Below are 14,043 nucleotides of genomic sequence, written 5' to 3' on the forward strand. Positions count from 1 at the left end.
CATAAATAAGTAAAAAAGAGAACACAACCCTCACAATCCTCAACTAGCCCCACAAAGATCACCACGTTCACGATCCTTTACAACCCCATACAGAGACGAAGCCCTCCACAATCATCAACAAACCCCATAAAGAAATCACAATCTTCACAATCCCAATTAAATCATAAAATGGTCTCAAGTTTTACACTCACTCGAGATGAAAACTTTCCTCAACAAACCGAAAAGTGACCACTACCTCTACAATCCTTAAAATACCTCATAGACCCGTGAAGGTCCCGGGGTAGAATAGGCCTTCAGCAACCCATGCTTGCCATAAAAGGTGACTAGGCTTGTCGTAAGAGGCGACTAACGGGATCGGGTGGTCAGACTAGCTGACTTGGTTGACACATGTCTTCGGTTCCCCATTGCGCAGATCGATGCTCATGTTGTTGATCACTGGATTGTCTGGTTCAGACTCGATTATTTACAGACCGTCGCCATATAGCTGGAATATTGCTAAGTGCGACGTAAAACTAAACTCACTCACTCACTTAAAATACCTCATAGATATTTAAACTTTCACAATACCCAACAAACCCCACAAAGAGATTACAGCCTTCACAATTCTCAACCAAGTTGTAAAGAGAGCACATCCTTCACCGTCCTCAACAGCCATATATATATTAAAACCTTCACAATCCTCAACAAACCCCATTAAGAGATCACATCCTTCACAATCCTGGATAAATCATAAAGAGAAAACAGCCTTCACAATACCCAACAAACCATATAGAGATCACAACCGTAAACAAGCCCATAGAGATTTCAACCTTAACAATCTTCAACATACCCAAAGCAGACTATCGTCCCGTTTTCAGCGCACTGTCCTTGTACGGATGCAGATATTCGGTTCAAATGACAACAGTCATCCCCATCCGGATGAGTACTATAGCCACAGTTATACAGACCCATTATTGCCCACAACACTTGACTCTATAAGAGTGTGTCTAAAGACCACCACCTCACACTTCTCTAAATTCCCTAGGCACCATACAACATAACACACTGACCCGGATTGATCACAATAATCACGCTCCTCAAGATACTCTTTGCTTTTGTTAAAACGTTGTGTTTAAGTGAACGCGTCTGGTGTTTAAAATACACGCTCCTTTGTAACGGCGGTGCATGCGAGAGACACCTGTGCATGTAGGTGTGCAGACGGACTTACCATTTGTGATACGGGTGGGAGTGAGGGAGTGTTGCAAACTGCGGGGAGGATGTGTGTTGTGGGGGTTAAGGATGGGTGGTCGTGATAACCACTGTTGTTATTCCATGATTCTCCCACATAAACTCTGTCGAGTCCGGTTCTAGCTATTCATTTCTGTACTAGGCAGCTAGGCTAGCAAGTCGTGACAGCTCGTGTAGTGTCACACAGACAGTGAAGATCGGCCGGAAGCATGTACCCACCATGACAGATCAGAGTGGGTAGCAAATAATCACTAACATGTCTAAGGGGACAGGAAAATCAAAACTTCCAAATGTGAGATTTTAATTACATACTTGACAGAGATAACCAACGAATACTAGCCCGACGTGTGTCAGATTTGCTTGTTCGTCATAAAACTTGAGTCCACGCAAACACATTTCTCTGACACGATGAAAGAGACAATAAAATTGTCAGTTCAGTTTATCTTTGAAATGCAATTGTGCTATTTATTCACTCAGATATACTGTACGTCTTCCTAATGTTCCAACCCCGACACTCTGTAAGTGTTCATGATTTTCCACTCAGATATTCTAAATATGTCTATAATGTTCCACCCAGATATACGCAATGTGTTTACAATGTTCCACCCTGATATACTCAACATATTCATGATGTTCAACCCACATATACGCAATGTGTTTATAACATTCCACCCAGATATACTGTATGTGTTCATGACGTTCCACCAGATATTCTGAATGTATTCATAATGTTAATGTGTTCATGACGTTCCACAAAGATATACTATATGTGTTCATGATGTTACACACACATATAATGTAAGGATACAGGCTCCACACAGATAAACTGTATGGTTAAATGTTGCACTCAGGTACACTGTATGGGTAGAGGCTGCACTCAGATGTACTGCATGTGTAAAGGCTTCACTCGGATATACTGCATGTGTAAAGACTCCACTCAGATATACTGCATGTGCAAAGGCTCCACTCAGATATACTGTATGTGTTAAGACTCCAATCAGATATACTGCATGTGTAAAGGCTCCAATCAGATATACTGCATGTGTAAAGGCTCCACTCAGATATACTGCATGTGTAAAGGCTCCAATCAGATGTACTGCATGTGTAAAGGCTCCAATCGGATGTACTGCATGTGCAAAGGCCTCACTCGGATATACTGCCTGTATAACGGCTTCACTAGGATATACTGCATGTGTTAAGGCTCCAATCAGATATACTGCATGTGTAAAGGCTCCATTCAGATATATTGCATGTGCAAAGGCTTCACTCGGATGTACTGCATGTGCAAAGGCTTCACTCAGATATACTGCATGTGTAAAGACTCCACTCGGATATACTGCATGTGTAAAGGCTCCACTCGGATATACTGCATGTGTAAAGGCTCCAATCAGATGTACTGCATGTGTAAAGGCTCCAATCGGATGTACTGCATGTGCAAAGGCTTCACTCGCATATACTGCCTGTATAAAGGCTTCACTCAGATGTACTGCATGTGTAAAGGCTTCACTACTTGTATATTCCTACTTGTTTCCTACTTGTATATTCTCCTCAAGAACACGAAGGCATGCGTGATAATGACTTAATGAAAGCCTTCATCAGACACACTTTATCTGACGCAGCTGTTCAACCACTGCACAAAGCAACCACGTCAAGGACAGTTGATTGAAGGACGGTTGGTTGCGTCCCATAGCAACATCTCAAGACTTTGGTACCATAATGGTATTGAAAAGAATATCTTGCAAGTCAATAAGCAAGTGCCGATGAGTGGACCAGTTTGTACGACCATGATCGCGAACCATTAATCGTCGACTGCACCCGAGAAATCTTAACAACTATTTAAAGAACTCTGGTGCAACATCAGAGAAAATCACCTGCCAAAAGCTACTATGATGACATCCCACATCTTCACTTTGATCCCTTTTATAAACCACTGAACTCGATACTAAACCACAAACACTCCGATATCGTGTGCCATCTCCAAACTTGGCTAGAGGCTGTGAGCTCCTCGGGTCTTATCCACGAGACCGAGGTACAGGCCTAGACAAGATTGATGTAACAGGCTTCCTCACATGGGATCAACGGGATAATAAAATAAACTTACCTGTGAACTTTTATCATTCATTTAATCTTGTTAATCTTGTTGACATTGTCAAGGCATAAATAGCGATCTGGGAAACGTAAAGCTCTAGATCTCGACACAAAGTACCAAGTCATCCAAGCTGTAGATGCAGGCGGTAAATCCAAGACTGACATTGCAGCAGACTTGGACATACAGATTTCAAGGCCAATCAGTCGTGGTTAGAGAGATTTAAGAAGCAACGAGGGATATGTTCAGCCATGACACACGGAGAAAGCTCGTCTGTTGACAGCAAGTCAGTTGATGATTGGCTGACGTCACAGAAGCACAAAATTACCGATTTCGTTAAAGATGCATAATAAAATACATGATCGATGATGAAGTGAATGATCCATGACAATTACATGGTCGTTGGTTTTGTCTTATTTTATTTTCTGTGTAAACATGATCTTGTCTGAAACCAGTGGCGTGGTGACGATTCTTAGTAATTTCCGAATATTCACGAACATTCCCGAATCGCTTAGAACGAACTTCGCTTACATCGAACTGAAAACAACAGTCCCTTTGAGTTCGTTATAAACGAATATTACTGTATATAACACTGTCATGGCCTTGACCTTCACTATGTACCATACTTAACATGAACATTGTTTTACTGCCCACTCCAAAAGGCTGGTTGTAAATGATGATACATATACTGTGAACGCACCGAAATGCGTACTCGGAGGTGCGTGACGTGGTGGTGACAAATGCAATCTTAGCGCATATACCAGATAGCCTCACTGCTGGGCATGGGAAATATGATACTTAATGTAACTATACACGAGGAAAGCACCATTTTCTTTCCCAAATATCGTGTATTGTAAATGTTTTTGTTTAGAACACACCCACATAGTTCTATCACAATGTGAAACTTTTCAAAATCGTGTATAAACATATCTAGCTGCAGATTTTGAAGACCGATATCGTGCGATGCTTTGAAAGAAAACAATCGCTTTTCCCACCGACAGGGAAAACAAACTCCGGAAAAATATTGTCGTATACGTTTACACCGGACTCAAGGGGCTTTTTGATGTAGTTGAACTCGCAAGCCCCATTTTCTCTATCTTGAGAATAATTAGCGAAAAAAACCGTTCCTCGTGATTATTTTGCAAACATGTCGACGTTTATACCAAAACTTTAAGGTATTTTTTTCTAAACAGGCTTGCGATGCTTCTCTTCTGTTTGAAGTCGCTATGAGACCTTATTAAATGTTGTACGGTCTCGTTCAGGTGGATGTATCTGCAATAAGGAAGCCAACTCCAATGACTAACATACGTGCCGATCCAGTCTTCTCCATCGGGTTCTCTCGCTGCCCCCAAGTCGTCAACAGGCGATATCTCGGCGGCCACCTGCGCGCGTGGCAAGTGTGGTCATCTACCCGGCACACTGGCCATTCAGGTCAGTTGGGGCCAAGGGACGCTTATCCGGAAAGTTTCGAGTAGCATTGTAGTCACAGTGAGCACTCCAGTTGACGAGAGGACATTGTCGCCTGCCTTTGATATGCTGCGTGCACAGATAATCGGATGAGATGTTCGGATATGAAGAGGCGGTCAAATGTTTAACTCACCACAGATCTGGCTGACACTGTCCACCTTCAATAGCTCTGTGTCAGTGTCCGATAATCGCCCCTTAACTAAGATACAAGGGGTGATTAGGGTGAACAGCGTTGTCATTGTAATCGCCTCCAAGGTTTGGAGACTGAAAAATTCTTTTCTTCGTTATATGTGGACAACACTTCAACCTCGCATAATCTGAACTTTATCTAGTGGAACATGGCGACGAAAAGTTCACAACACTTAACGTCTGAAACTGACCATACCACCCTATCCCACATCGCGTGGCGTGGCGTGGCGTGGCGTGGCGTGGCGTGGCGTGGCGTGGCGTGGCGTGGCGTGGCGTGGCGTGGCGTGGCGTGGCGTGGTTGCGTCTGGCTTGATGTGCCATAGACAGTAAAGGAGAGGTAGGGAAGCGCAATGTTGTGTGGAAACTGCGAGGCATGGCGCGGACATTGCAGGATAGTTTGGCGTGGCGTGGCGTAGCGTGGTGTGGCGTCACGTGGGGTGACAAATGCAATCTGTTGCTTGGCTTGGCATGGCGTGGTGCAGTGTGGCAACTGCACACGACTCTCTATTTATTATTTGTTTTATTCCGCGAATGAATGACCTGGGTTTTCTTTCAATGAATTTAAACGATTTGTCATATTAATGCTTCATTATAGTGTTCTCATAAATATCAAGGTTTTCAGTTGAATCATACAATTCAACATTAATTAATGCTATTAATTAGTGAATTTGTGAAATCAAAAACCTGAAAATAGATATGAAGATATGCAGTTAATTTACTAATACACATTTAGGCTCTACCTATTGATGAATACCACCTTTAGAAAATATAACGAGCTTTGGTATCGTGTGAAGACGGGGGTAACTCGCTGCAGCGCTTGTATAATCTGATGGAAACCGAGAATAGATTATCCCTGAAACAGAAAAAGGATAGTTTAAAGCTGCTCTCTCATATGTAAGTGAGAACTTTGACTTTCTTTCAACTCATTTCTGAATAATCATTTTACATCAATACACTGCTTAAACATGTTCGTTTGATATTATGAGGGGTAAATGGATCTAAAGCTTTGTAATGCTTTGTTCGTCCTAGATGGTGCTCAGTTTAGCTCTAATACGGAGTATTTGTAGAGGATTAGACCCTAATACTTGTACCGACTCGAGTGAAGTAATCGGAGACTATTTCAAACATCCCCTCTACCGGCAACACAAACACGTGGACATATCACGATCACTCACAAACGCCAAAACACATTTGGAAATTAAACTCTATGACTGAAAGCACTAAGAAGTGGGCTTCAAGTATGCATTGTTATGATGGCAATGAGATAGCAGTAAAGCTGACGAAGGACACTTGTTTAAGACAAATGTCCATCTGTTCCATGGATGATCTTATTATGTGGCTATCTCTGCTAGCTCTTCAGGCTCACACTCCACATCATTTAAATGGAGCCACTGAGTAATGTAGCCGTAATAACCTGAAACATCATTCGAAACGTGTAGTTGGCTTAAAGTCGTTTCAGGTATATGGCTGGTAGATGTGTCTCAACATGGACTAGTAGACATCCTGCAGAAGTCCATACACCGTTGACCAAACGACACAACTTGGCCAAATCGACACAGCAGGAGTAGTTAACGCTGACTAGTCGACGCGCCTTCCACTAAGAGAGCTGTCACCTTCAAATAGAGCGCCACAAGTAGTAGTTGGACGATGTCATTCTGTAGCATACACGCTGTATGTCTCCACGTACAGCACGTGCATGACTGTGATCGGGAGAGTCGAATGTTAACGCTAAGGAAGTGCTGATTATGTGTTGTGTTGACATTGCACTAAGGAGATTGTAAGGGACCTTAAGAGCTCGTTTATTATTCAGACCCTTGTTTAACACGTGCGTCGTATCAAATGTCCACACTTGCCAAGTAAATAAAATGTTGTAACTCGCTGGTGGAATAAGAACCGATAGAAATCTGAATATTTTAGAGGCTTTGTCTCAAATAATTACACAGTTAATATGTAAGTATAATATATATAAGGTAAACTGAAGTTCTCGCTTTGTATTTATTTGTTCTGTTTGCACGAAGAACTTCTATACCGGTCTACACACCAGTATACTAATATATGAGAGATTTGAAGATAATAGACAAGAATGGAATCATTATGAATAGCGATCATCGTAAATAATTTTGGAACAATACAGTTAAAAGGAATCATGTCAGAAGTTTTTTGTGAAGAAAATTTCTTTGATTGCGCATTATTTGCGCAATGACTTAAGAACACATATTTAACCCCTTTTCACCTAACAGTATTCTATATCCACTAAGAAGTGAAAATCGATCACTAGAGAGTTCCATCCTGATGGACCAGGTTTTCACAGAGAATGTGATATATACTTCTCTGTCTTCTTTCTTGCTTCGAAAAGAAATTATATAAGAAAACTAGCCTAATTTATCAGGCTGCATAGGTTCGCTGCACGTGCTGGTGCTATGATGGGAGTCTAAAGAAAACAGTTGATATATCAGCCTCAAATTCTAAGTAATCAGTCGAGAGATGAGTACGTTCTGAAATACAACGTACAACGGGGTGATGTACATATACCTGTTTTTCGCTGATTTCTTTATTTGTAACCATGCTCCTCCATGTGTCTGCTGTTTCCTTTGCTTTTAGACATACAACGGTAAATATTTGTCACTCATTGTAGAGGTATCGTTAGTTTGAACTGGAGGACTATTGCAAAAATATTCCGAAAACCTTCCTAACACACTTAGATCTCGCAAGCATCAACCTTAAAAGCCACCACATTTCTGCTTCCAGAACGGCTCAAGTTTGGCATACAACAATCTAGTTGTCAGGAAAAGGTGTTCTGCAGTCATTAGAATAAGGTGCAAGCACAATGGGTAAATGTGTCTCTATAATCTGCAAAGAGGAAAAACCTAATAGGTAAAATGTGTCGATTATCTGGGGTGAAAAATGCGTACAAATGTAAAGTGTTTCTATACAGTGACTGGATGAAGAACGGAATATGTAATTCATTACATTGGTAAAATTGGGCACTACATTCTAAAGTGAGTAGTGCCTTCCCGCTGTTTTAATCATAAACGTATAACAGTAAAATATGCTTCGTCGAATCAAAGAGGTTGTGCATACTCGTCAACTTATACACACGACCCGTGCCACCGCTAACCTTGTCGTCGCCAGTTTTGTTTACGTTAGTGCATTACCACACATGTCACGAGAAGGTCACAGGTACACAATAATTTATCAGAAATCACTCAATTACAAGTACAGTCTATGTGTAAGGTAGTGAGGACAGGGTAGGGCGGAATAGAGAAACGTTCGAGGGACATTACTTTGTTGTCCATCGGCCCGAGACTACAATAAACGTGGACAGAATACGCCACTGAAACATATTTACACGAATTTTACAAATGAATTAACTGCGAAAATAATCGATTCGTTTGGCATTTGCTCACTGAACAAAGGGCAACAATCACTGTTTCTTGTGGCGCCCTCCACAGAGAAGCTTTGAACTACATATCACACTTGGCGGAAATCAATAGGGACTCTGGGACAAGACTAATATGGGCATTTATCCGATTATTGGTGCAAACAGTGCAGAGATGGAAATGTAAATAGGAAATAGCATTTCCTGATCAATTTGAAATGGGTTCCTTCGCCTTTTAAAGGTATCTAAACTCCTTGTCCTGCGCACCTTGTTCGACAAGCCAGACCAACCTTTTGTCACGCTCATAGGGTTCAGGGTAAATATACAACACTCGATCCCGAAACGAACAATTAGGATTTTTTGTTGATGACGGGAAAGTGCCTCAAAATCGTTCTGGTATGAAGGTGCTTGGTTTCAGTTTTATGACAGGCATGGTGCGTTGTGTTTTCAAGTCTGTCTTTAAGTAGTCAAATGTTTTAACATTAACGCCGCATAACGGAAATCTGTCTCACTAAACTTCTTAGTTACGCCACACATGTACCATATCCTTACTGATTTTTAACCTGTTCTGTGCTTGGTGAATGAGATCTTGACACCAGGTTGTGACACTGTTGCACAGATTCATATATGTAACAATGACCGCTACAAGGAACATGGGGTCATGTAGTAAGATGTATTTCGTCTCTGAATCGCAGAAGGGACAACGGAGCCCCTCTTACATTCCCTCGTAGCACGTCAGGGTGAGATAAATGACATTTTCCGCACACTCGACACATTTACATTACATATCTGTAGTGTCTGTTAAAACGTGTCCACAGAAACTATACAATAAGGCTGTTCACATTGGTGGGAGAACAGAATGAGGTTTGCCAATTTAGGTAGTCAATTTCCCCCTTGGAATGTGATATTTGTTACAGAATTACCAGATGAGGGCTACATGTCCTATACATGTACATGACAATGTCACATACATGGCATACCATGCATGCTACGCCTGTTAGATTGTTAAAAGTGTGTTACGCCACTACGGTCCCACACAAATTACGTGCACATCACTTGTGCTGGCATGAACAGCTCACTTGGACATACTCACTTATGTTAACATCACCACAGTTAACATCACTACACCACTAACTCATCACTTTTACCAAACCGAGTTGCTACAGTTTCGCACACCTGTTCTATCGCTATTGCTAGGGATATATTTTCTTTAATACATCCAATGTGAACTGGGGATATTGCATTCCATACCAGATGGACGCCAAACACGTTGCATTCAAGGTCATTGCATTCCTATTTTTTTATAATATAACAACCTACATCACTAGAGAGTAAGTGTATTCGAGGTCTTATGACACCACACGCACATTAGACAGATTGTGTTGTACACCAGACGTACATTAGATATACAGTTTTCCACAACATATCTACATTAGACATATTGTTTTTCAACATGAGACGTACATCCGACACATTGTGCTCTACACCAGATGTACATTCGACATGTTGTGTTCTACACAAGACGTACATTAGACAAAGTATTTTCTACACCAGATGTACATTACACATATTGATTTTCTACAACAGAAGTACATCAGACATATTGTTTTCTACAACAGAGGTACATTAGGCATATTGTTTTCTACTCCACACATACACTAGACACATTGTGTCGTACAGCAGACGTACATTAGATAAATTATTTTCTACACCAGACCTACATTACACATATTGACTTTCTAGACCAGAGGTACATTAGAAATATTGTTTTCTACACCAGAGGTACATTAGACACATCGTTTTCTACTCCACGCGTACATTAGACATATTGTGTAGTACAGCAGACGTATATTAGACACATTATTTACTACGCAAGACGTGCATGGGACATATTGTTTTCTACACCAGACGTGCATTAGACATACTGTTTTGTGCACAAGATGTACATTAGACATATTATGTTGTACAACAGACGTACATTAGACACATTATTTTCTACACCAGACGTGCATGAGATATATTGTTTTCTACACCAGACATGCTTTAGACATATAGCGTTGTACACCAGACGTAAATTATTTTCTACACCAGATGTACACATATTGAGTTTCCACACCAGAGGTACATAAGACACATTGCTCTTTTTACATCAGACGTACATTAGACATATTGTCTTATCTACATCAGACGTACATTAGACTATTGGCATCTACAACAGACGTACATAAGACGTTTTGGCACCTACAACAAACATACATTAGTACATTAGCTATATTGTGTTGTACACCAGACAAACATTTTGACGCATTGTTTTCTACATCTGACGTACATTACGCATATTGGTTTTCTTACTTGAGATGTACATTAGATAGCTTGGGTTCTACACTCAACTTACAGCAGTGATTCTTCGCCAGTCTACATTAGATATGTTGATTCTTCACCAAATTTACATTATTTACTGAATATTATTCACGTGACTTACCGAATATTCTTCGGAAGATGTATGGTAGATATTTTTTATTTCTACACCCTATGTGCACTAATTATTATTGTATTGTATTCTACGTCCCAGCAGCACTGTGTATGTTGAGTTCTATACCTGCCGTACATTAAACATACTGTCTTCTACGTGTACACCATATAGGTTCATCAGCCATATTGTCTTCCACTCTCGACGTGAACTTGATATATTGTATTCTGTTCCCTAAGTATACGCCACAAATTTTCAGTATGCTGTAGGTTAAATTTACCTGATAAATTTACCTGTCTGTCTATTAGATAGAGTTTGTTTTGATTGTAAGGACCCGTGCACGTTTCTGTTAACCTCTGCCAGCCATCTACCCCTGCCTGCACCGACACGTTTGGTCTTGTATATCAGCATTAAATACTAAACGAAACAAGTTAAAAAGGCTATCCCATTTATTCGTGTCACACTTTCAGGTTAAACATATTTATATTCTGTTTATGCTATATATGTGTGTTATATACACATATCCAGACGGATAGCTTCTTGTCGTGGCAGAGAAGCCACGAGGCTCAGTCGCGTGCACGGCACGTTCCACGCGTGCACAACATGAAGTCACGCACAAAGCGGGAAGATATACAAAAAGTACACAATTTCTATTCATGTCCAACTGATATTGTAATTCGTTACAAAACAAAACAAGTTGATACCGAATGATGTTTATAAAAAGCAGATGTTGTACATGTAATGAATAATGTATAACGCTGTCACTGCCCCGGTTTCTATTCAGACAATATCCTCACGTGTTAAAGGGGCCTAGTATCGGAGTGGTCGTTGAGTAAAGTACCCGAGTGTACTCGGGATAGATGGCGGCATCGCGCCAGGCCAACATACAGCCCTAACTCTTTATGGATTATTTATTTGTCGTTGGTAAACAAGGCTTATCACGCTTACTTGCCCACGTGCGAGTAGAAATGCCGAAGTCTGATTGGTCACTGGGTTTGGGGAGGAGTCAAGCCACGTGGCGAAGAGATGATTGGCGGGCTTGTAAAACAAGGTAGCGCGTGGATGTCTGGTTATGATTATTAGCAGGCAACTTGGAAGTTATATGAGAGAGAGGCAACTTACCAGACAACTCTAGTCAAGATGATGGAGAATTTCCTCTATAGCCTTGAGGATGATTTCCTGGATTTCTGTGAGCCAATGGACTATTGTGAAGATCTCAGCTCGCCATGCTCAAATGAATCAGATCAAGAAAACCATAACTTTTTGCAGTCAGACAGGCGACTTCTAAAGGCTCCAGTGAAGAAAGTACAGCAACGAAAGGCTGCAAATCTTCGTGAACGTCGTCGAATGAAATCCATAAACGATGCTTTCGACCATCTGAGAACTTGCATCCCTGCAACAGTGAACGCTGACAGGCGCCTATCTAAGGTCGACACGCTCCGACTGGCCATCAGATATATCGGCTACCTGGGGGATCTTGTCACAACCTACGATGACTACGGCTTGGACTCTCAGTATTCCAGGAATCACAAAAGCCAGGAAAAGGTTATTCTTCGGTGCCAGTTCTCAGGTAGGTTACATATATGTCAGCATGTATATCTCCCAGGAGACAATTTGGGAAACTGCGTGAAAAGCGCATGCCACTCACAGGGGTCGACACAGGCTCCATCGTTACATTATGCAATAACTATGGAGGGATGAAGGTTTGTACTAACTCACTGATCTGTTCCTTAACTGAGTTCATCGAAAAGGTATAACTTTGGTGTTTAGGTGTCACCACCTCAAATATTACATTCTGCACCGTTAACATGCACATGTACAGTAAAGAATAAGTGTCAGCCGCCTTCATAAAATGTTTGAGGATTCACAGAATTAGTTGTGTTAAAAACCTTTCTTTTAACATCATTGTTATGGTTATTTTTACAGATGATGACACCCAAGACGGTCCTACACTGATTGGCCACTCCTTGTCCTGGTCAAATGACAATACACCAAAACCGACAGAAAACAAACTGACAGCAAAAATATGGATGCCAGAAAATCCTACGGAGTCTGACATCATTAACCTTGCCAACTATGCGTCAGACTATGCGTCCTGATGACGCGCTGATCTGAAGTTCTGATCTAAATACAACCTTGCAATACCAATATTGGAGCAGTTTACATCCTGGTGCTAAACAGATTATCCACGAGTCTCAAGCTACCAAGACTCAGGAAAAGGATCTTTCACCAAAGCATTTACATGAGTCCACTCACGTACTGTCAAGTGTAAGACTTTTATCATGTATAAACGTTTACGGCCATTGTTGTGTACCGGAGACAGTATTTAGATATTGTTGTTGGCTGCTGGGACCATCGTGTGTGTATTTGTGCCTTTGTGTGTGCGTGTGTGTAATTGTCCAGGTCCAAGAAAGACCGAGATCGACTGCAGGCAGTTGACGTATTGTATCTATACTATAGTATCCCTACTGCGTATATTACTTGGAGAGGGTCGGGGTTCATATTTTAAGCTGCGAGTTATGCTTGCAGGCGTTATATAGTGCTGTTTCGGGAATAGAACATTCACGCTGAAATATTATTTTATTATCTGTGTTGCTGGCCAACGGGGATTAACAAAACACATAACAGTTAAAAGCATGTAGAAAATATATGGTAAACTTTGCATGTAGATTTAGTGTAAGGTCTGATATTCCATATTATTCTGAGACGTTTTCAGATTGCTGCAGTGTTGGGAACAGTAGATAACGTGATCGAGTGAAAGACGTTGATATCTTTGATAATATTTACTTACACAACGTTATATTTTTCAAAGCTGTTACTAAAACATCGTTACTTGTTTGAAATAAATATTGCTTATTTCATTATACTTTGTTCATTTATATATACACATGCCTTCTGACAGGCACACATGACATTCCGCCTACATGTGAGCTGTAAAAGTAAGTCTCACACCTGTCACTGAAGCCATGTTGGTGACACCTCACATCATACAAGAGTGGGACTGGTGTTTGTAGTATCAGGCGAAAAATGGCAGTTGAGTATATCGCACTGCGTGACTTAACATCGGTTGGAATTGCACTTTCTCATAATGTGTCCTTCAGTCCTGTTATTAACGTAAAATAACTTACCTACACAATAACATGTAATTATTTCCGCGATCTTAAAGCTATGTTGCATATTTCATGTGTTGTGCATATGGCAGGACACACAACATGCTGACACATA

At 41.0% G+C, this 14,043-nt stretch overlaps 1 protein-coding gene across 1 annotated transcript; it reads left to right on the plus strand.

Moving 5' to 3' along the window:
- Positions 1-11,871: 11,871 nt before the first annotated feature.
- Positions 11,872-13,682, plus strand: LOC137256028 (pancreas transcription factor 1 subunit alpha-like). Its single transcript, XM_067793685.1, has 2 exons — positions 11,872-12,388; positions 12,745-13,682. Exons 1-2 carry the CDS (start codon positions 11,959-11,961, stop codon positions 12,915-12,917), a joined length of 603 nt encoding a protein of 200 aa, XP_067649786.1. The 5' UTR covers positions 11,872-11,958; the 3' UTR covers positions 12,918-13,682.
- The last annotated feature ends 361 nt before the right edge of the window (positions 13,683-14,043 follow it).

This window comes from Haliotis asinina, chromosome 11 (genome assembly GCF_037392515.1).
Source record: "Haliotis asinina isolate JCU_RB_2024 chromosome 11, JCU_Hal_asi_v2, whole genome shotgun sequence".
Lineage (NCBI taxonomy): Eukaryota > Metazoa > Mollusca > Gastropoda > Lepetellida > Haliotidae > Haliotis > Haliotis asinina.

Excerpts from the sequence above, each read along its gene's own strand:
- LOC137256028 (XM_067793685.1), top strand. The coding sequence starts at position 11,959 with ATGATGGAGAATTTCCTCTATAGCCTTGAGGATGATTTCCTGGATTTC. Across the intron at positions 12,389-12,744 it reads TCTTCGGTGCCAGTTCTCAG|ATGATGACACCCAAGACGGT; the intron begins GTAGGTTACATA and ends TTATTTTTACAG.